Below are 23,920 nucleotides of genomic sequence, written 5' to 3'. Positions count from 1 at the left end.
ATGTGTGTGTCTCGTTATCATGTGATGGCGCACTAAGGTTTGAATTCCGGGTCATGTAACGTGCAGGAGTTAGGGAAGTACGTATGCTTTCCGTAAAACGGATTATGGTATCGCATATACGGTCTGCTATATGGGGTATAGGATATAACTAGATTTTCACAAGGGAGAAGAATAATCTGGGTTTAGCAAAGAGATTGGTAAAATAGGACACCTGTAAGTAATAACGAGGCTGCATGAAAAATGGTTCAAATGGCTCTGGGCACTATGGGACCTAGCATCTGAGGTCATCAGTCCCCTAGACTTAGAACTACTTAAATCTTACTAACCTAAGGCCATTACACACATCCATGCCTGACGCAGGATTCGAACCTGCGACCGTAGCAGTCGCGCGGTTCCGGACTGAAGCGCCTAGAACCACTCGACCACCACGGCCGGCTCATGAAGAAGCAGTAAGCTCGAGTTGCCACTTCGTGACTTAAAGGAAAACTTCTTACTCCGTTTACAACGAATTCTGACGAATGTAAATGTATAAATTTATTATGTAAACGCTATATCTGTAATTAGACTTCGACGTAATTGATCAATATTTATAACTAAAAAAAAGGGGGAAAATGATGACTCCGTCTCACCATCACAGTTTTGTTCAGGCTTGAAGAGGTTTTGAAAGGTTTCAACAGATCCTTTTTGTATCATCTATAATTTGGGGATGACAATGTAGTAACTCTTGTTTAGGTGCATGAAACAATACAATGAACTGAGTAATTTTAGATAGAGTTTTATTATACACCATCCAACTAAGTGTCCTTAACATCAGACTGATAAAAATCACTATGCTGTGTGAAGAGTGACACGCTCACGAAAGAGCCAGATGGGTGATTCATGCTTTTCAGACTACATTGTTGACAGCGTTGTGAATAACTACTTGATTCCCCAACTGTACAATGTCCAAAGGCTAAACGGAAGAAAACAGGGATATACCATGATAGATGACTGCAGAATTGCAGAGTTATTTTCAAAGCATACAAGATACCAAAAATTAAAATATAGTTTTCTTTTCCCGTGCCACGTTGGCAGATACATTGAGTTCCTAGAAATCGTAGGTATTCAGTACTGGTTAATGAATATGCCACGAGGCTCAACGTACCGTTTCTTTTCCGCCTGAAACCTTTCGTTACTCGCGTGTCTTCTTCCCAGCTTACGGTTCGTGCCGACTCGATAGTCTTCGAATTCCTCCAATTTTGTTGTTCTCAGTGGGCCATGTCGGTAGGGATGCGGAGCACCGAACATCTTATTGACACTCGCCATGTTTTCTTTCCCACATACAGTTCGTCAATTCATTGCTCCCACATACGTTTTGTTAGTCCTGTGAATTCAGGCGCTGTACGTTGTGCGGCAACTATACGTCTCCGACATCAATTAGTTCGACCCTACAAAACAGTTCGACTGTAGAATTAAATTGTAACAATTTGTCACACCACTTATACGATTTCAGACTATCTATAAATTTGGACATTTTCTAACTGTGTAGCGCAATCATCATGTATCAGAAAGGAAAGAAACGGTGTGACCTTGATTTCAGATAAGGTGAACTGTGATTTGCGTTGATAATGGTACTTCAAGGAGGGTCCAAAACAAAGCTGAAAAAAGTATTTATATGTAATGATAATCAGCAACCTACGTAAGTACTACTTCGTAACAGTCATGTGTCTCCTCAATACCGGATACATCAATCTTGTGTAAGAGGTGTGTGAGGAAAGTAATGAGACTGATAAAAATCGGTCTCATTACTTCCCTCACACACCTCTTACACAAGATAGATGTATTGGGTAATGTCGAGACACATCTGCCAATTATTTTATTTTTCCCAAACAACAATATTGGCCCATTCACAGCATCCCTTCAGCAGCTACACACCGTTTCCAGTCTCGGTAGCAGCGCTGAAAGGCTTCAACTGTTAGATCCTTTAACATGTCGGTCACATTCCATTGAATGTTTTCTAGAGTCCCAAAATAACATCCTCTTACGACATTTTTCAATTTCGGGAAAAGAAAAGGACTCATATGAAGTGAATAGGTGGCTGTGGAAAACCAGGAATGCCTCTTGAGGTCAAAAAATCCGTGATGGAAGTGGCCGTGTGACACGGGACGTTTCATGATTAAGCATCCACTTGTGTGGAATGTCCGGTCTCCCTCGATTCTCCCTTTCCCGGAGCCTCTCAACGACGTCTTTGTAAAACACTTGGTTGATAATTTGTGCTGGTGGAACCCATTCCTTATACACGATACTCCTACCGTCGAAAACGCAAATCAGCATTGCTCAGCGAGGTCCATCATCAATGTGTTGCAGCCTTCCAAAAACGATATGTGCCAGCCGAAAACTTGTCCTCTTGTTAAGGAATGTTCCCTTTAGGTCTGTTTCAACTTTTCAAAGATCACACTCGCAGGTTCCCCAGTTTAACACAAAATTTGACGGCATAATGTTTCTCTAAATTCCGCTGTTCCGTTTTCGTTGCACACAACAAAAACACAACTTCACTGATGGCGCTCTCGAAAGTCACCTGGCTGCACATGTGTTAAATTCGAACTGAGCATCTGGATGGGATAAACACAACCGGCCTACACGGCCGCAGTGTTGTCAATCTCGCTTCTTTTCTCACACAACTCCGTACATACATAAATTAAGGTACCCCGCGATAGTTGCTGTCTTTATGTTCTGGTTTCTCTCGGTAGTTACTGTAGGGATTTTGGTACGACTTCCACTAACAGGTAGGCTGATTCATGAGGAATGTCTGAGGGCACAGGAGATTAGCGCTTGGCCGTACAACTGCCGCACCGGCCTGGCGTGAGTCGCCACTGCCAGGAGGCCAGCGCAAGCGACCACCGGCTTCCTGAACGACTTGCGATGCTGAACATATCGGAATATTGAGCTGATAAGAACAGATTTTTTGGTATTCTTGAGAGGTCTGGAGGGAAATGTGAGGCAACGTGTCATAGAAAATGCGGCTCTCGCCAGACTGGCATTGCAGCAGCCTGGGTGAACGCCTTCGCCGTTCAGATAGTGTTGGCGTGAGTGCAGCGTCAGGCCGGCGCGAGCTACGGCCGGAGACCGGCGCGTGTATGCGTATGCGTCTGCGTAAACGTGCAGGTTTCCCGGTAGCGAAAACCCGCGTTGGCCTGCACGCCTTATATACAGCGGCCCTAAAGAAACTGGTATACGATGCGTATTCAAATACAGAGATAAGCAAACAGGCAGAATACGGCGTTGGTGTCGGCAACGCCTGTATAAGACAAGTGTCTGGCGCAGTTGTTAGATCGGTTACTGCTGCTACAAAGGCAGCTTATCAAGATGTAAGTGAGTTTGAACGTGGTCTTATAGTCGGCGCATGGGCGATGGGACACAGCATCTCCGAGGAAGCGATGAAAGGGGGGGGGGGGGGATTTTCCTATACGAACATTTCACGAGTGTACCGCGAATATCAGGAATCCGGTAAAACAACAAACCTCTGAGATCGCTGCGGCCGGAAAAAGACTCAGCAAGAACGAGACCAACGGCGACTGAAGAAAATCGTTCAACGTCACAGAAGCACAACCCTTCCGCATATTGCTGCAGATTCCAATGCTGGGAGTGTCAGAGGCGAACCATTCAACGAAACATCATCAATGCGGGCTTTCAGAGCCGAAGGCTAACTCGTGTGCCCTTGATGCGGGCTTTCAGAGCCGAAGGCTAACTCGTGTGCCCTTGATGACTGCACGACACAAAGCTTTAGGCCTCTGCTAGGCCCGTCAACACCGACACTGGACTGTTGATGACTGGTCAGACGAGTCTCGTTTCAAATTGTACCGAGCAGATAGTCGTGTACGGCTATGGACACAACAACCTCATGAATCCATGGATCTGCATATCAGCAGGGGACTGTTCAAGCTGGTGGAGGTTCTGTAACGGTGTGGGACGTGTGCAGTTGGGGTCATATGGGACCCCTGACATGTCTAGATTCGACTCTGACAGGTGACACGTACGTAAGCATCCTGTCTGATTACCTCCGTCCATTGATGTCCATTGTGCATTGCGACGGACTTGGGCAATTCCAGCAGGACAGTGCAATACCCCACACGTCCAGAATTGCCACAGAGTGGCTCCGGGGACACTCTTCTGAGTTTAAACACTTCTGCTGGCCACCTGACATGAACATTACTGAGCATATCTGGGGTGCCTTGCAACGTGCTATCCAGTAGTAGAGCCCGTACAGCCCCCTGCCACTGGAGGCGGAATGCAGTAAAAGTCGTGCCTCGTGAGCACTTGCCTGACGGGCACTGCTTACATCGATTATCTTATATTAGCAGTGATGCTATTCAATTAACTATTGTTGTTCTCTGAATTTTAATCATAACTCTACACATTGGTTCGTGAACAAAACTGTAGCTGTACCAAGCAAGTCGTAAGCATATCGACTCCTAAAATTACCGTGCGAAGCGGGTGGGTCGTTAACACAGAACAAAATTTACTCCATACAAGGGTGGTTTGGTAAGTCTGGTAAATTTCTATGATAAAATGGAACATTTCAGTTGCGCCTTCATGGTTGGTAAGCTTGATTATTTCAGGATCGCGTAAGGAATTTCAACAATATACAGCACAGAGTTGTTTGTTAACAGCCGTCTGAATTGGCCAGTGTGTCGCTTGCGATTGAAAACGGAAGAAACAGAGTTTGTGTGGTTATTTAACATTTTCTTTTGAAGGGTTGGATGAAGTTCACGCGCACTGTCCATTAACAATGAGAACGATCTGCTCAGACAAGCACCAAATAAGAAGTGCTCTTCGACCGTTCAATGGAGGTCACCACAAAGGAAACCCCTGACAGAATCCATGGTAATAAATAAAAATTCGTGAGATTGCTCAAGCTGCAGTCATATCAAATGAGCGAGTGCATAATATCCTGCGTGCAGAATTGGCTATGAGGGAGCTGTGTGTAGGATGAGTGCCGCTATTGCTGTGTGTAGGATGAGTGCCGACCAAAAGCACATCGGGCACAACATTTCAACACAATGTTTGGCAATGTTTAATAGTAATCTGCAATACTTTTTGCACCGATTTGTAACTGTCGATGAAACGTGAATACATTGTAACACATCAGACTGACCCTTAACATAGATAAATGTAATGTATTGCGAATACATAGAAAGAAGGGTCCTTCATTGTATGATTTTATGATAGCAGAACAAACACTGGTAGCAGTTACTTCTGTAAAATGTCTGGGAGTATGCGTGCGGAACGATTTGAAGTGGAATGATCATATAAAATTAATTGTTGGTAAGGCGGGTACCAGGTTGAGATTTATTGGGAGAGTCCTTAGAAAATGTAGTCCATGAACAATGGAGGTGGCTTACAAAACACTCGTTCGACCTATACTTGAGTATACTTGAGTACCAGATCGGGTTGACGGAGGTGATAGAGAACATCCAAAGAAGAGCGGTGCGTTTCGTCACTGGGTTATTTGGTAGTCGTGATAGCGTTACGGAGATGTTTAGCAAACTCAAGTGGCAGGCTCTGCAAGAGAGGCGCTCTGTATCGCGGTGTAGCTTGCTGTCCAGGTTTCGAGACGGTGCGTTTCTGGATGAGGTATCGAATATATTGCTTCCCCCTACTTATACCTCCCGAGGAGATCACGAATGTAAAATTAGAGAGATTAGAACGCGCACGGAGGCTTTCAGACAGTCGCTCTTCTCGCGAACCATATGTGACTGGAACAGAAAAGGGAGGTAATGACAGTGGCACGTAAAGTACCCTCCGCCACACACCGTTGGGTGGCTTGCGGAGTATAAATGTAGATGTAGATGTAGAGCCAAAACAGCAGTCAAAAGAGTGGACAAAGGGTGGTGAAAGTGCACCGAAGAAGGCAAAGACCGTTTTGTCAACTGGTAAGGTGATGGCCGCTGTGTCTTCGGGTTTCCAAGGAATAATCCTCAGACTATTTGCAAAAAGGCAGAATCATAAGTAGATCCTATTATGCTTCATTGCTTGGTCGCCTGAAACTTTGGTTGGCTGAAAAAACATCAAACCTGGCGCGCAGTCTTCTTTGACCAGGATAATGCGCCACTCCAGCCATCAGTGATAACAATGGCGAAAGTGCATGAATCGGGCTTTGAATTGGTTCCTTATCCATCCTACTCACCAGACGTAGTCCCACGTGACTTCTTCCTGCTCCCTAACCGGAAACTGTGGCTTGCTGGGTAGAAATTTTCATCATATGAGGAAGTGATAGTTGCAGTCAACGAGTATTTTGCAAAGTTTGATTGAACCCATTTTTACGACGGGATAAAAAAAGCTGGAGGATCGCTGGACCAAGTGTACTTCCATCAAGGGGACGATTTCAAGAAGTAGGCTAAGTTGAGTTGTTTACTAAACAAACAGGTTTCTCGCTTTTTTTACTGAACTAATCAAACCGCCCTTGTACTTCGGCCGCCCTATTCTAATTGGACGTAAACCCTTGTGGCGACTGGCAGTTAACAGAGTGCGAGTTTTTTTGCTGGTAATAACAATCGTCAGCTTACCCGTGAGGCTGGAGATGGGCGTGGCAGCAGGGGCGGAGGCGGGCGGCGAGGGCGTGTCGGCGGCCAGAAGGATGCCCTTCTGCACCAGCTCGTCCCGGTTGGCGCGCACGCTGATCTTCCGCTCCAGCGCTGCAACATCACGAAACACCGCACGTCACACGTCTGACATCTGATAGAGGCTACTTTCCGAAGTAAGTCAAGTCTTCGATACCGCTTGGCAAACACTGAAGCTGTCAGCTTTCAACCTAAGCTAGGTCTCTGTCTGTCATTGCTAGCTACATTCAGAAAATAATATAGATCCAAAAACATTTTCCATTGTTCTGTTTTGTTTCTGTTCGCACACATATGACTTCAGAAGACACAACAGTACATCATAGGACGGAACCAACACAAAGCATCTGACACTTGCAGAGTGTCTGTGTGTGTGAATTCCTAAGGGACCAAACTGCTGAAGTCGTCGGTCCATAGACTTACACACTGCTTAAACTAACTTATGCTAAGAACAACACACACAGCCATGCCCGAGGGAGGAGTCGAAATCTCCGGCAGGAGGGGCCGCGCAATCCATGACATGGCGCCTCCAACCGCGCGGCCACTGAGCGCGGCGCAGAGTGTCTGATAAATAATGAATGTACTATTCAGTTACTGGTATCGTAATATTCGTTATTATTATTTGAAACAGAATGATTACAAATAGAGCAATCATATTTAGAGCTAACATAAGCATATCATCAGAATGATTACAAAACAATGATTTCACAAGAATTCAAAAATCTTAGCAATAACGCACACGCTATGAAATTGGAACTGAAGAGTACTCCTATTCTGCTGATTCCTACGTTATACTGTTTATTGCGTTTACTTAAACTTATGGCTTGCATTTTATTTGATCTGAGACTACTTTTATGTTGTAATTTCATGTACTAACACGTTCCATGACGGAAATTTGCTCCTACGGAACTAGACGTGTAAAAAAAAATTACTCCTGCAGAACATAGTTTTTGAGAAGTACCGTCACCATCAGCGTATAGGCTCTAGGCTCTAATAAGTGAGATGAGATCAGTTTTAGGCCTCTCTGCAAATAAAGCTTTGGCATTTTATGAGAACTATTAGAGGCCACATGATCACATTCATCATCACATGATTGAGCAGTTATTGTTCTTTCATTATCATACCATAGTTACTGTCTACACAAATCGAGGTATACTTTACAGACACTTAACTGAAACTGTCTTAACAGCCCTACCGACTATTACTTTCATTTCCATTGCGTTTTGTTCAATACGACTGCTCTAAATATCGGATGACCTAACAGATGCAAGATGCTTGTAAGTGTAGGTTCAGTTACGCGTCTTGTGTGTGATCAGTTATTCTCAATACAACAGACAAAGAACTTACAGTTTTAACATTGATTGGGAGGAGCAGTATTGTTTTGTCGAATTCAGATATTTAAAATTGATGAATTCCGATTATTAGACCTGAAAACTCAACAATACTACCTTTAAACACAGAAATTCTAATTCTAAGTAGAGCATCAAGTGTATTACGCTTTCGAGCAGAACTTGGACTAGCAGTTAAAACTGACGCAACATTTGGACGATAAAATCGTATTTACAATAAATCGTCCTTAATTATTATTTGACTTTTGTTTAGAAATTTGCTGAGTAAATACAGTAGAATTTTACCAACTGTACCTGAAAGAACTATAATAAATATAAACATTAAATGATTATCTAAGATAACTTAACAAGCTGCTGAAAACACAGCGCTAGAACGTTTGTTTTTAAAAAAATTATAATGACACAAAGTTTTGGGCAAATGTAGGGAAAGAGCGTGGAACGATTATTGATGGATGGATGGATTATGCGGCTATGGCCATCGGGTTCCTCAATACTGGACACGTCATAATTATAGACGAAACCATTTTGAACCACAAAGAGGTTAAACATAGGACAGACATAATGGATATTAAGAATGAATGAGTCAAGGGGTAAATCAGTCGAGAGGGATTGGAAGGCCATAGCGAATTGTCATGCGGCGGAAGGTACACCCCTGCACCCGACCAGGTACCTCCACCCGCTGTACCATGACAGCGTAGTGAAAAAGTCGCTTATCTAATAGCAGGAGCCCTAAAACATTCCAATTTAGACTCATGGTGTTATTAAAATTGACTGGGTATGTCAAGGGTAAAACCAGCGCTCCATCCAGGGCCCATGAATCCACATTCCCTTGTCGCCTTTCTATCGGTCACACATCTGACACATTGATACATTCTACAACATGCTGCCCCACACAGTTGTAGCTATTATGATCCGTTGGCTGTGGTCCATACATTGATGGAGTCTCATCTCCGCTCCTAGACGGCAGTGCTATGGCTGGAGGAGGAGGAGTACATATGAACTGTGTAAAATGGATTATCACGTAATCAGGGCTGTCCAACGCGGCGCCCCCACGTGTCATGGTGCCCGTGATATGTTCTGATATCTCCTCGCGCTCTACACAAGTACATTTCTATTCCGATGACTTCTAATATTAAATCTGGTTTCAGAACAAAATTGTCGTTTGTACTCTCAAAGCTGTGCTCACTATTTCCCTGAACAAACGGTAGACTTTACTTGTTACCCAGTATAACTTGGGAGTTTGTGAGTGTACTTTCAGCTACGTGTTTTGTATGTGATCTATTGTTCTTAATACAACATGGCCAAAAGTCAAAGACAGTTAACAAGTGAGAGGAGAGTATTGTTTCATGTAGCACTGGTGTGCGTGTTTCCACGAGAAACAATGTAGGATGTAATTTTTTGACAAATCGCAAACGCGTTAATAGTGACTTTCGTGTTAATACTGAATTACGAAAACAAAATTAGAGACTTAGAATCTAAACTGACATTATAGTCTGTATGCAAAGCCAGTTCAGCAAAAATAGTAACGTGACAATGGCCCACCAAGCAGCACTGCTGCGGAATCTTTGTTGTATGGTCACAAAGATAAATCTGCATTATGTCTCCTGTAAATGCACTTAAACTGGTTCGCTAAACTGTTGCTAGACGTGTTGAACAGATTTTTAAAAACTAAAAATCTCAGTTGTATCGGAATCTGCAGTCGTATGAATATCTTTCGCTTCAGTGTGATGAAGGAACTGGTATTTATGCGATATTTGAGAGTTGTTTTTCTGGTCTTCATGATTTTACAGTTTGTAAAAGTGTTGCCACTCCATGAATGTATCTCGGGGAAGATATATTTAAAGCATTTCTGAATTTGCGAAACGTAGCAACTTTGTATTCTCTACACTTGTTGCTATAACAGATGGGGCGCCTCCAATGACTGGAAAGGACTCTGAGTTTCTTGCTCTTTGTGTTAAAGATGGTTCATTTCCAATATTTCTTTCTTGTCACTGTACAAATCCACCAGGAAGCTTTATGCTTGAAGTTTGACCGTGTCACGAAACTTTTAACTCGTGTAGTAAATTACATCTAAGCATCATCTACACGTTACTAATTGCTCAGATATCTTTTTGAGCAGAGTGGCATAATTGTATAATTCTTCATAAAGACGGAATGTGGCTTAGTAAGGCGAAAACACTGGAATGATTCTGCAGTCTTTTGCACGAGAAAAGAAATCTTTGAGGTAGGATATGAGAGATCTTCGGAAATTGTAATCTTGACGGTTCAGAAATGGATATTCTGGATCTTCAAGAAGATTTGTCTTTCAAATTATATTTTGCAGCTTCAAGCAAGTTTTGGACTTTGTTGGACGGAATAAATATCTCATTATCGTTAGTGTTGCATTGATACTTATTCTTGTTTTGGCTCGACATATCTTTCCGACGCCATATTCTCATTTGATGGTGCTTGCAAGACTACATCCCGACCCAGCCTGATAGTCGCATCTAGATGAAGCATTAAGAACAGCTTGTTCCATCTACATACCAGATTTTACTCGACTTACTGCGAACACGCAATTCCTAGCATCATATTAATTATGTAAGGTGTAAAAGTGAGCAACTTTAATTATAATTCTTTGAAATACTTTTACAGCACTACACATTTGTAGTGGCACCAATAATAATAATTACTATTATTATTATTATTACTAATTACTATTATTATTACTATTACTATTATTATTGGTGCCATCACAAATGTGTAATGCTGTAAAAGTAATAATAATTATTAATATTAATAATAAGACCGTTTTGGTGAAAATGGCTCTAAGCACTATGGGACTTAACATCTGAGGTCATCAGTCCCCTTGACTTAGAACTACTTAAACTTAACTAACGTAAGGACATCACACACATCCATGCCCTAGGCAGGATTCGAACATGCGACCGTAGCAGCACCGCGGTTCCGAACTGAAGCGCCTAGAACCGCTCGGACACAAAGGCCGTCTAAGACCGTTTTAAGAGGGAGAGTATTAGAATAGGCCATCTGCAAGTATAAAGAAACAATGAGCTTGTGTTGCCACTTTACGAATTATAGAGAAACATCTTGACTGTTTCCAACTTATTCCGTGTACTATAAATGGATCAGTTTATTATAGAAATCCCAGGTTAAAGCTATTTTTTTAATTTTATTATGATAAGAAAGATGAAAACTTGGAATATAGCTCAAAATGGTGTCTCCTTGTCACCATTATTTTTTCAGATTTAGGATATATTGATATCAGAAAACTGTCAACAGATATTATTTGTACCATCTACAATTTGTCGATGTCAACTTTCAATTATCTTTTAGTAGTATCCTACAATTTAAGGAGTTTCGCCATACACTGCTCAATTAAATATGCGAACGTCTGGTACCAGACTGTAGCCCCTAGAAGAGCTCGGCCACCCCGGCTCGCAACTCGGAATGACTCCGCAGATCCAGCTGACCGTCCGTGTCCGACCTAAGATTATTCTTGATGTATGTAATGAGTTGCCTCAAAATTAACACCGTACGGAACAGCAAAGTGAAAGTCAGCACAGTTTCGGGACTGTGTCTGGTCCCTTAAACTGAGATTTTAACGATTGTTCCTGTTTGAATGTTTTCCGTGTCCACAGCGAACTCTATGAGTCTGGTTTGAAATGTAGTTTGTCTCAGCCAATTACACAGAGGGTAACAAGCTTTGACAATGCTGATTACTTCCTCTGGTGCGTACCATATCGGCTTCCAAATATTCGAAAACTAGCTACCAGAATGGCAAAAATCTTTTTTCTACTGTCCGTCTAGTTCTTCATAATCTACAGGATGTTTCACTATTACGCCGGCAAACTTGGAGGGGGTGCAGAAGGTGTCTTGAGGAACAAAATGAAGATAGGAATCTATGTCCGGAAACGTCATCCAACGACGCTACAGGGTGTCGAAGTTACTGGCGCCGGCGCCTGTATATCTCTTCTACAGTAAACTTTTTGCTTTCCACGTTTTGGGAGAAGAGTTTGTATGGACGTAAACACGTAAAAAATATCTAGTAAACATGGGCTCTACAACGCATACCTTCACTTGTTAAGTAGGGAAGATGAGTTAGACAGCAGAAAAGCTGAACAAGTGTTCATAGATCTTAAGATATGCATTCTAGAGCCCGTGTTTACTGGGCTCATTTTTGTTTTGGCCCTTTACTACGAGCTCTGAATGTTATCTACCCTATAATATTAGCAACAACAGTACCGGTACATGTGTTGCACTGTCACAGGTATCAGGTTTCCGGACCAGTGTCCCTTACCTCAGATTGATACATTTATCCTTCCTCATTATCCCTGACAGTTTGTAACATCATCGCGGAATCGCCCTGTATAAACATACATGCATACCGAGCGAGGTGGCGCAGTGGTTAGCACACTGGACTCGCATTCGGGAGGACGACGGTTCAAACCCATGTCCGCCCATCCTGATTTAGGTTTTCCGTAATTTCCTTCACTCCCTTCAGGCAAATGCCGGGATGGTTCTTTTGAAAGGGCACGGTCGACTCCCCCCTCCCTCCCCCTCCCCCCCCCCCCCCCCCCCCGCAGAGCTTTCCTAATACGACGGGACCGACGAGCTCGTTGTTTGATTCCCTCCCCTTAAATGAACCAACCATACACACATAGACACTGGCGCCTACAACTTCGACGCTTTGTAGCGTCTTTTAATTGCGTTTCCGGACACGTGTTCCTATCGTCATTTTGTAGCGGAAAATATCTTCTACGTCCCCTTGACGTTTGTCGGTATAATTTTGAAACACCGTGTGTAATTTGAAATCTTTTCCCTCATAGTTAGTTGACTTCCCGGGAATGGTTTAAGTAGATAACTTTTTATGGGAAACGCATTTTCACCAACTAAAAAACAATCTGCTGGCAGGATACCATTTGAAAGTGCACTATATAAACTCCAGTTTTCGAATAGACCGCAATCAGTAACCCACCCATTGCATCTAGTGCCTACCTAAATAGAGCAGTACTTATGATTTACAGCCGCCAGAAGAACGATACTCCTCGTTTGATTAAAACTGAAGTAAAAGCTTCTTGAATGACGTGTTTCCCATCAATATCACCGCAGCATCCTTGGAGTCCGTTGTTTCCGAAAGATATCATCTATAGTGGTCCATTACAAGGCGAGCGTGCCTAATCGTCATCATCGATTTCGTCCAGATTTACTGGATATATGCAGGGCTTGGTCATAAACGTAAGTCACAGGAATGGGAGCTCCTGATGGCCAATCGTTTGGAAGAGAAATGCGTTTTTTGTGGGCGGACAGGCAGGACATAAGACATTTGTGTTACTGTCGTTACCAGGAAGCCGTTAGTGCTGTCTGAAACTCTAATGTAATGTGAAATAATGTGACAGTGTTCATAACATGCAACGCCTTTTTCAATTGTTTCCAGACGAACGAAGACGATACAGACGAACCTACCGAGGCTTTTCAATTTTACCGCAACAAACGCATAAGGTATTTTGCCTACTATACACTTTGTCGACAGAACAAGTCATGGGAATAAGAAGCAAAAATTTTGTGACCTAAAGAAAACGTATCGTCTGAAGAAACAGAGTTCGATGTGTTCGCAGAACATATACTTTGTGGTATATGAAATTGGCTCTGGAAATGCAAAAGCACATGGAACAGTATCTGAACAAGATTTATCTGCTGCATATATTACGAAATACCACTGAGCAACACGGAATGGAGATCATCACTCACACCTCGGTGGGTTCGCCTTCTCTTTCTCTTCCATACAGTTTCAATCTACCCTTCCACCTCTCCCAGTATAATCACTGCTGCAAGATGTACACTGATAAGCCAAGCAATTACGACCACGCCCTCCGCAACGTTGTGCCCCGTCTGGTGCCGTTGCGGGCACGTCATGCGGTAACAGAAGTGTGTAAGCGAAGCGAAAACGGACGGGGAATGACCCGGGTAAGTAGTCAAATCCATTGAGATAGGCAACTTCGACGAAGGGTAGAATATTATTATGCAGAGCCTATGACGAGAATCTCGAAATCGACGAAGCCGGTCGAATGTACACGTACTATTGTCGTGAGCATCTACAAAAAGAGGTAGAAGAACAGTGAGATTGCCACCGAGCGCTAAATGGTTGGATATCCTCGACTCTTCGGAGGCTTGTCTGTTCTGTAAAGTAGTAGACAATATGTGATCAAAAGTATCTGGACACCTGGCTGAAAATGACAAGTTCTTGGTGCCATCCATCGGTAATACTGGGATTCAATATGGTGTTGGCCCACCCTTAGCCTTGATGACAGCTTCCACTCTCGCAGGCATATGTTCAAGCACGTGCTGGAAGGTTTCTTGGGGAATGGCAGTCCAATCTTCGCGGAGTGCTGCACTGAGCAGAGATATCGATGTCGGTCGGTGAGGCCTGGCGCGAAGTCGGCGCTCCCAACGATATTCTATAGGATTCAGGTCAGGACTCTGTGCAGGCAATTCCATTACAGGGATGTTATTGTCGTGTAACCACTCCGCCACAGGCCGTGCATTATGAACAGGTGCTCGATCGTGTTGAAAGATGCAATCGCCATCCCCAAATTGCTCTTCAACAATGGGAAGCAAGAAGGTGTTTTAAACATCAATGTAAGCCTGTGCTGCGATAGTGTCACGCAAAACAACAACGGGTGCAAGCCTCCTCCATGAAAAACACGACTACACCGTAACACCACCGCCTCAGAATTTCACTGTTGACACTACACACGCTAGTAGATGACGTTTACCGGGCATTCGCTATACCAACGCCCTTCCATCGGATTGCCACATTGCGTACCGTGATTCGTCACTCGTCACAACGTTTTTCCTTTGTTCAATCGTCCAATGTTTATGCACCTTACACCAAGCGAGGCACCGTTTGTCATTTAGCGGCGTGATGTGTGGTTTATGAGCAACCGCTCGACCATGAAATCCAAATTTTCTCACCTCCTCCCTAACTGTCAGAGTACTTACAGTGGATCCTGATGGGGTTTGGAATTCCTGTGTGATGGTCTGGATAGATGTCTGCCTATTGCACATTACGGCTCCCTTCAACTTTCGGCGGTCTCTGCCAGTCAACAGGCGAGGTCGGTCTGTACGCCTTTGTGCTGTACGTGTCCCTTCACGTTTCCACTTCACTATCACATCGGAAATGGACCTAGGTATGTTTAGCAGTGTGGAAATCTCCCATACAGAGGTATGACGTAAGTTACATCAAATCACCTGACCACCTTCGAAGTACATGAGTTCCGCGGGGTGCCCCATTCTGCTCTCTCACGATGACTAATGACTACTGAGGTCGCTGATATGGAGTATCTGGCAGTAGGTGGCAGCACAATTGATCACACAGTGAAGATGGTGACCACTGACATCTCTGCCGAAAGAGCATAATGCTGGTACACTCACAAGTGTTTCGGAGAACACTGTTCATCGTACATTGTTGAACATGGAGCTCCGCAGCAGACCACTCCTACTGCCCACATATTGACCAAATGATATTGTCAATTACGGGGACAGGACCATCGGGACTCTGCCGTCGATCAACGGGGGCTCTTCGGGTGACTTACATTTTTGCTACACTAGGTCGATGGTCGTCTCCACAGACGTCGTCATTGAGGTGAACGGCCTCTCCAAGCGTGCAGTGCGCCACGGACGCAGACTGGTGAGAGCAGTATTATGCCACTGGAGACATTCTGCGCATCCGTGGGACCTGTGTTAGTAAGCGAAGACAGTCTGACAGCTGTAAAACACCTGCATCCCTTCGTGCTTGTTAACTTCCCTGTCATCTTTGAGCAGTATAATTGCTCGTGTCTCGGAGCCAGAACCGTTCTACAGTAGCTTGAGAGCGTTCTAGTGAATTGACGTTGATGTCTCGGCGACCAAATTCTCCTGATGTAAATTCTATGGAACCCAAATGCGTCACTGTTCGGCGCCATCACCGCGTGCGCAAAGCAGTGGTCCGTTATTTACGCGAATTAGATGACCTGTGCATAGACATCTAATGCCATATACCTTCACAAAACTCAAAACTACCAACAAATCGTCGGATCGCTGATACGCAGAATCAGTGATGTATTTCGCTCCAAAGACGGACAAGCAAGCTGTTAAGCAGATGGTCATAATATACTGGCTCATCAGTGCACAGCTTCGTTAGCCCCTGCTCTGTGAATCAGTTGCAAGGTACACTCGACAGTAGCCAACTAAATCACGTGTGAAAGCGCACTTGCTTATTTGCCGCTAAGCAGGCAACTAGAGCTACTAAACCGCTTGCTTCTAGAGTATATAACTGGTCTAGTGTGAACCAGGCTTTAGAGACAGTGCAGATCATTCCCATAATAAAGATAAGAACAGTCTTTTTCGTACGATATCTTGAACATGATACTTCCAAAACCGCCTCCCATGTACCCTTAGACCTTAGTATTGGTCAGCTTCACTCTTTGACCACGTTCAAACAATAAAATTTCGGTTTTACAAGGGTTCCGTGTCAGAAAGCGTATGCATGTGTTTCGTTACAGTCAAGCGTTAATCTGTTCTCTAAAATCCATGTGCTGATGTTTCTGACTAATCTGTTAGCTACATCACTCATGTTACGTTCCGTGTCTTTCACAAGAACACTTGTGTCGTCTGCAAACAAAGTAATTTTTAAGTCAATCTGTCACGCGCAGATTGACACACATCAACAAAGCTCCAGGCCTCCCCCATTCTTTATATGACCCCAGTCAGATTCAAGCTCCTTTCCCTGTTTGTTGACGCTGGAGGAAAACCTTCTACTTGCTACTTTCCAGATACAAAATGAATATATAATCAGTACGCTGAAGGAAGAATGTCATGACGGCCAATAATGTAGTTGCACCAGTTGGCTAAATTGTACTCATAAATCTACTTCATTTTTTTTTTTTTAATGAGAATACCGTCGAAGTCTAAAAGCCTAGGCAGCCTAACCAACTGGTTCTTGGCGGGCTCTGCAGTACTTTAGACAGGACGGCGGAAGGTTAACAGAAACGTAAGCAACCTCGGCTGTGCCCAAAGGAAGCGTATTTGTACCGCTACTGTACTCGTTATACACAAACGATATATTACATACTGCCAGCCGCAGTCACATTTTTCGCTGACGTTTCTGTTCTACACAGTAACGTATTAATGGTAAAGTTGTGAACGCCTGGGAGTAGCAAAAAGCTCAGTGTGTGTCACAAAAAAATACCTGTTTGTTTCTGGTATGTCGTAAAGATGAGAATTTAAAACATGTCTTGCTTTTCTCCAGTCAGAGACTGAGGAGCATACAGAATGTATTTAAGTACGACCAATAAATGAGGATCTCGTTTCTGTAACGTATTGGTTCTCTTTCTCTCCATGTGTCGTATGACATAAGTCACGATAATAAGACCTTTATGAAAACTATTATACAACTAGAAAACCGTTTTTGAAAGGTGCTATTGCACGAAAATAATATTTTTACCTGGAAGTGTGCCAAAATAAAAAAAATAGCAAGATTTAGCAAATCGTGACTGGTAGTTGTTAATGTAAATAGTATTTATTAATTTTTAACAAATGAAAACGATGCAGAAGCAGCTAATGCGGCTTAAGATTGTACTCGCACTGAGCTGCGCACCGGAGAGATAACTATGCGACACACACACACACACACACACACACACACACACACACACACACACACACACACACCGGAAATCACTCTCCAGCGATGTGCCGCACCTGAGCCCTGCGGCAGAGCTTAACACGCAATGCACGAAGCGACTGGCGAGATGCGTCTGGGGTTCGGTTAGTCCGCAGGAGTAGGGGTGTAGGGGTGGCCACCAGAGGTATGTAATGGCTGCGATGCCCTGGAGGGGGGACAGTGGGGGACCACAGAGGCGCGCAGCTATGCCAGCCGCGCCGGGTACTGCATTCACGGGACGCTGGGCGCCGCCGCGGCGGGCTGGACAGCTATAGTAATATGCGCGCCGGAAGGAGACCGCGGAAGGGAGCACAGAGACAATGTGCGACGGGGGAGCTAGTTAGTACAGCGCCAGCTACTGCCTGTCTCGCAAGGCAGTAAGCTCTCCAGGCGGAAACCAAACCACCTGCCGTTTTAAAGCCAAATAGAACCTTCAGGTAGACTGGTTGCGGATGGCGTACAACAAAAGATGGGGCGGCAGCAAGTGTTTGCGCAATGTTTTCAAAACCCACAGGTAGAATACAGGGCGGTGGTCGTCTCGAGAGGCAGGAATGCCAGACATTTGCCACACTTGCCCCTTAGCCAGGTAGCTTGAGTAGCGATCCCTCAGGTAAGGGACGCCCTTCCTCGTACTACTTCTGTCCGCTTTCAAACCGCCGTCTCCACATCTTACTCGATACAACCAGTACGCAAGGGACCTTCTTCTTCGACATCTTGGCGAAATACAGAGCTTCTTTTCCGAAATCGAAATATTTATAACTTTTGGGGAACGAAAGCAATTCCGACGATTATGTCAGTATGTAATTAGTTTTGCCAAGTATAAATATAGATCCCTCTGTCTCTACGGTAGCTTCCTTTCACGCTTACTGATTGCGATAGAAACAGTCCATCGCCATGGGAGCAACAAGAAAGGAACACTGTAAAGAGAATGTGAATGTATGCTCATCATTTCTTTTTGATCACTGCATTTGTGCCTACTTTAATTACTACAACTGCATACCCAAAAGACAATAAAGAAAGAAGAAATGGGCATGTGAATGTTCGAAAAGAAGAACGACAAACTCCACATTAATTTACTCTCTCAAACCCGATATCCCTTGCGGCGAAACATTAGTTAATAAAGTGTAGCGGGACAATGTTCAAAACATGACTGGAAGTACGTTCATAAACAGAGATAAGAACTTCTATGATTGACATGCCATCTAAATTCGACGTAGAGTTTTAAAATGTTAGAAATAAGGAAATAAAGTAATACAGAATGCTATGCTTGTAACGTACGTTGTTGTACTACATTGTGTAGCTCTGGTATTTACAGGGTCACAGAGAAAGCATCCTGGGTTTTGAAGGGAAAAGCCGTAATTGTAATAATCTCCACAACAGAAACAAGAAGCGCAACTTAAGGAAAAATGAAGTAATGTGTGTTCCAGCTCACAAACGACATTGAAGCAGGTAGTTCCTGCGACTTAGTATGGGCAGAGGTTATATTGAACAACCGGCTCCTTTGACCGACCCCCGGTCTCAGAAACAGTTGCTGAATATTTCAAAGCAAACTCGAGTCCCATCGCAAATAGGTACCCTACTCATACACTTATAGTTGGCAGTGACTTGAATCTACCTTCCATATGATGACAAAAATACATTTTCAGACCCTATTGTAGATAAAAAGCAACTTACGTAATTGTTCTAAATGCTTTTTTAAAAAATTATTTTGAACAATTAGTTCACGAGGCCCTTAAAATTGTAAATGGTTACGAAAACAACCTCTTAGCCACAAATAATCCTGAGCATCACGACGGATACAGGGATCAGTGAACACAGTCGAAGCGAGGCTCAATTCCGTAACAGAGAAATTCACCAAAACTAAACGCGAAATATATCTATTTATAAAATCAACTGAAAATTCGGTTGACTGCTTTCTAAGAGACAGTCTCCAATCCTTCCAAACAATGTACGTGACGGCCATATGTGGCTTAAGTTGAAAGAAATAGTATCAAAAGCACTCGAGAGATTCATACCAAACAAATTAATAAGAGACGGAACTGATCGCCCATGGTACACAAAACTCGACAGAAGGCTGCTACAGGAGCACCGAAAAAGGCACGTGTAATTTAGACGGGCGCAAAATCTCCAAGATTGGCGAAGTTTTACTACTGAGGCGCGAAATTTGATGCGGATTTCAATGCAAGATGCATTTAATAGTTCCCACAACGAAACTCTCTGTAGAAATTTCGCGGAAAATCCATAGAGGTACTGGTCCTATGTTAAGTAAACCAGGGGAAAGGCTCAGTAAGCACCTCTACTGCGGGACGGGCGGCGGGTGGTGAGGAGAAGGAGAGGGACACACAAGGGACCCAACCCTCCGGACCAGGAAAATCGTGGCAAATGTCCGCACCACCAGAGGCAGCACGGATGAGATGTACCGTATAACTTATACGGCCCTTGTTAATCCAACTCGATCCTTAAGCTTATCCTTACGGTTTTTTTAGAAGCTGTGACTGTTAATTGAATGTAAATAACGGTTTTCGGACCTTTTCAGGTTCATCTTCAGATGGTTTCTGGAAGTTACATAATTGTTTCTAGCATAATACTGGGTGCTGGCTCTGTGACAAGTAGATGGAACACGCTTTAATGTATCGCCATGACTATTGTTTATCTGTTGATATGGATGTAAATTCACCATGAAGTTGTGGAAGGAAGGGCGACACGTGGTCACCGAGAATGTTGAAATAAACATCATCGTTCATGTTCCCGGTAACATGAATTAGTGATCCCAATTCATTGTACGAAAGGTATCCCCAAAACATCACAAAGCATCCCCCGAACTCTCCAAACACCGGGGGTGTAACACTTCATTGGGTCATCGGTGCGCGGGACGCCTTGTATCATTCCAACTTTCTTTAACTTTTAAGGGAGTCTCCACTCTTCGGCAACTGCCCTCTACTCCCATTCGCCATGATTCACGATCACTGCAGTCTTTATCTTCCAGATCTCTCTTCCTCGCCATTCCAGTTACTCCCGTTCTGCACGTCAGTCTCTCGGACGGCCGCGCTGCCTCCTCCTCGACGGTGAACATTCGAGGATTGCTTCTGGCCATCTTCCTCGCTCCACTCACCGTAGACGGGTCATACGACTAAGAGCTCTTTCCCAATCACTTGTACGCCTGGTTGTTCCACGTCCACTATCACCCTAATTTCCTCGTTTCTTCTCTTCAAAAAAATGGCTCTGAGCACTATGCGACTTAACTTCTTTTGGTCATGAGTAGCCTAGAACTTAGAACTAATTAAACCTAACTAACCTAAGGACAAGCTGCGACCGTAGCGGTCGCTCGTCTCCAGACTGTAGCGCCTAGAACCGCACGGCCACTCCGACCGGCTTCTTCTCTTTATTGTGCTGGATATCCTGCCTCCCTTCTTCATTCCATCCATCTTCACGGCCTGCACTCTACTTCTTTGTCGTCCGCAACTCGTGGTCGTGCGGTAGCATTCTCCCTTCCCACGCCCGAGTTCCCGGGTTCGATTCCCGGCGGGGTCAGGGATTTTCTCTGCCTCGTGATGACTGGGTGTTGTGTGATGTCCTTAGGTTGGTTAGGTTTAAGTAGTTCTAAGGGACTGATGACCATAGATCTTAAGTCTTATAGTGCTCAGAGCCATTTGATCTATTTGAACTTCTTTGTCGCACGCCCAGGGTCCATCTTTCTGCACCATATGGTTAGTATGCTTTCAATTACCGTTTGCAGAATCCTCTTTTTGTTTCCAGAAGTCAATGTAGCATCTTAACTGATCGTTCTGTCTGCTGGATCCTGCCTTCCACATTTGCTTCGCGACTTCCCACGGCATAGACAATCGATCATAAGTATTTAAACTGTTTTACTGCTTTGATACTTCCTAGTGGCAGTGCCGTATCCCTACCACATCCTGCCGCTATTATTCTCTATGCATATCTTATTCTAAGTCAGCCCCGTTCAAATGCTTCAATTAACTTCTTTATCTTAAACGTTACATCCTCCCCACATTGTGCTGTTAATAGTAGGTTGTTTCATGATAAAAAGAAACTCCCATACCTCTGCACGACTGACTACACCATATCAATTATACACATCGTTGACATACTGTTGCCCTGTCCAAGTTCTTTCAATGTTTAGAATGGCTCAGTCAAGTCTCTCCGAGCTGTATCTACTGCGTACGATATGTAGTATGCACTTCGAATTACGGATTTTGCTGTGTTTTTATACCTATATACCCTGTCGCTTCCTATAGTGTGTTGATGCGTACAGAATCACATCGATTTTCAGTGGTATAAGTCGTAACCTCTAGAATCCGCTTTCTCATTTATTTCTCTAAGGCGTCATGCGAAAATATGCAAAAACACGACTCGCCGGACTACTCTGCTTTACAAGCTTCCACTCAGCTGCTAACCAGGTTCGGCGTTGTTTCACTCACTGAAGACGTACAAACCCATATCACATCTGTAACCGATTGACATTGAGAAGGTATAACAATCGTTCCCAGCCTGTCACAATCTTGTTACAACGACTGTTCGTAAGCCATTGGCTACAAGTAGTACAAGATTGAAATCGGGTGCCCAGTAACGAATCGTAGTTCTTCATTTACCGTTCAGCTGTGTACAGCACATAAAGTTTTCTCTTATCCTAATCATCGAGGACATCCTGTGACGCTTACCTTGGAACTTTGGGGCGATGACAATCTACGGTCTTTAAACAGTGGCTCTGAATAAGGCGAGTGGTCGTTGTCCATTGGATGGTGGCTGTCGTCCAGAGTTGCCACACTGAAATGTTAGTGGGGCAGCCACAATCTACAAATCGTTCACTTGAGAACTCTTAAGTACAAAAGAAGCATACACTGTTGTGACAACACATTGTGACCACTGCCCACCACGAGAAAGAATGACGCCTCGTGGCGCCGACCGGCAGGTGGCGCTGTACGAGAAGTACGCCTATATTAGCGGAACAGAGACGAATGGGAGCCGCACAGAGTGGCCGCGCGGTTTGAGGCGTCATGCACGGACTGTGCGGCTGGTCCCGCCGGAGGTCCGAGTCCTCCCTCGGGCATGGGTGTGTGTGTTGTTCTTGGCATAGGTTAGTTTAAGTAGTGTGTACGCCTAGGGACCGATGGCCTAAGCAGTTTAGTCCCTTCGGAATTCACACATACATGAACGAATGGAGAGTTATTTTAGCGGCAACACGGGCCACAAATGGAGAAATCCACTGACATTTGCGACTCCAACAAATGGCAGAATGTTACAGCCTGGCGCCTGGTAACGAGTATCTCGGAAACGGCGAAGCAGGTCGGCTGTTCAGAGTGCTGCTGTTGTGAACATCTATGGGCGGTGGAACCAGAAGTAGTTGGAAAGATGTTGGATGTCCACGCCTCATCACAGTACGTAAAGGTCGGGGGCTTGCCCGCTCTGTAAGGCAGTATATGACGTTAGAGTACAAAGCTGGTGCAGGCGCCACTATTGAAAATGGGCCTCCGCTGCAGGTGTTCCCATGTTGAGCCAACGACAACGTCCATTACGATTGCAGTGGGCACGGCGTAACGAGATTGGATCGCGTATAAATGGAAATGTGTTGCCTGGCCGAATGAATCTTTTTTCTTGTCACACCATTCGATATTCGTCTAGATATGCCATCCGTCAGGCGGGCCGCTCTTGGAAACATGCACCGCTCCACGCACGCAAGTCAGTGGAGGCAGCATTAGGCTACTTGGGACATCCATTTGTGCTTCAATGGTACCTGTAGAAGTAATCAGAGAAGCTATGATAGCTGTGAGCTACGTCAACATTATTGCGGAGCATCTGCATTCCTTCAAACTCATCTTCCAATAGTGTGACTGTCCGTGACGCAAGGCCGGAATCGTGCTACAGTGGGTCGAGCAGCATAATAGTGAACCCACGTTGACGTCTCGGTTATCAATTTCGCCTAATCTGACCCCGATGAAACACATTTGAGAGGCTACCGGGCACTAGCTCCGCGAGTAATTTTACGGGAATTGTGTAGCCTCTACGTGAGCATTTGGCGCCATTTACCATCGAAAACCAACAAAGAACTTCTCAGTGGCACGCTAAATCTTGCTGTATTGTGTTCAAAGCTAGGACCAACATTCTACTACGTAGATGTTCATTTTGTTTGGGATCGTCAGTGTATTAAGAGTCAAGAAGAGAAGGCTTGATGACACCGGGAAGACTACTGGAACGCACAGGCCAGTGATAGCACAGAACTAAGTGAAAAGAGCAAAATGTAAGACTTCTTCATTCAG

The 23,920-nt window shown here is 44.2% G+C and overlaps 1 protein-coding gene across 5 annotated transcripts in view; it reads right to left on the bottom strand.

Annotated features, from left to right (window-relative positions):
- LOC126360357 (phosphatase and actin regulator 2) overlaps window positions 1–23,920 on the bottom strand; it is a 717,887-nt gene that overhangs the window by 332,640 nt on the left and 361,327 nt on the right. For all 5 annotated transcript variants that reach the window (XM_050007705.1, XM_050007703.1, XM_050007704.1 and 2 more), the window contains exon 3: window positions 6,546–6,674. In XM_050007705.1, coding sequence (XP_049863662.1) covers window positions 6,546–6,674 — 129 coding nt within the window. The remainder of the gene's footprint in view (window positions 1–6,545; window positions 6,675–23,920) is intronic.

The sequence above is a fragment of the Schistocerca gregaria genome, chromosome 1 (genome assembly GCF_023897955.1).
Source record: "Schistocerca gregaria isolate iqSchGreg1 chromosome 1, iqSchGreg1.2, whole genome shotgun sequence".
Lineage (NCBI taxonomy): Eukaryota > Metazoa > Arthropoda > Insecta > Orthoptera > Acrididae > Schistocerca > Schistocerca gregaria.
This window is presented reverse-complemented; position numbering and strand designations above follow the sequence as displayed.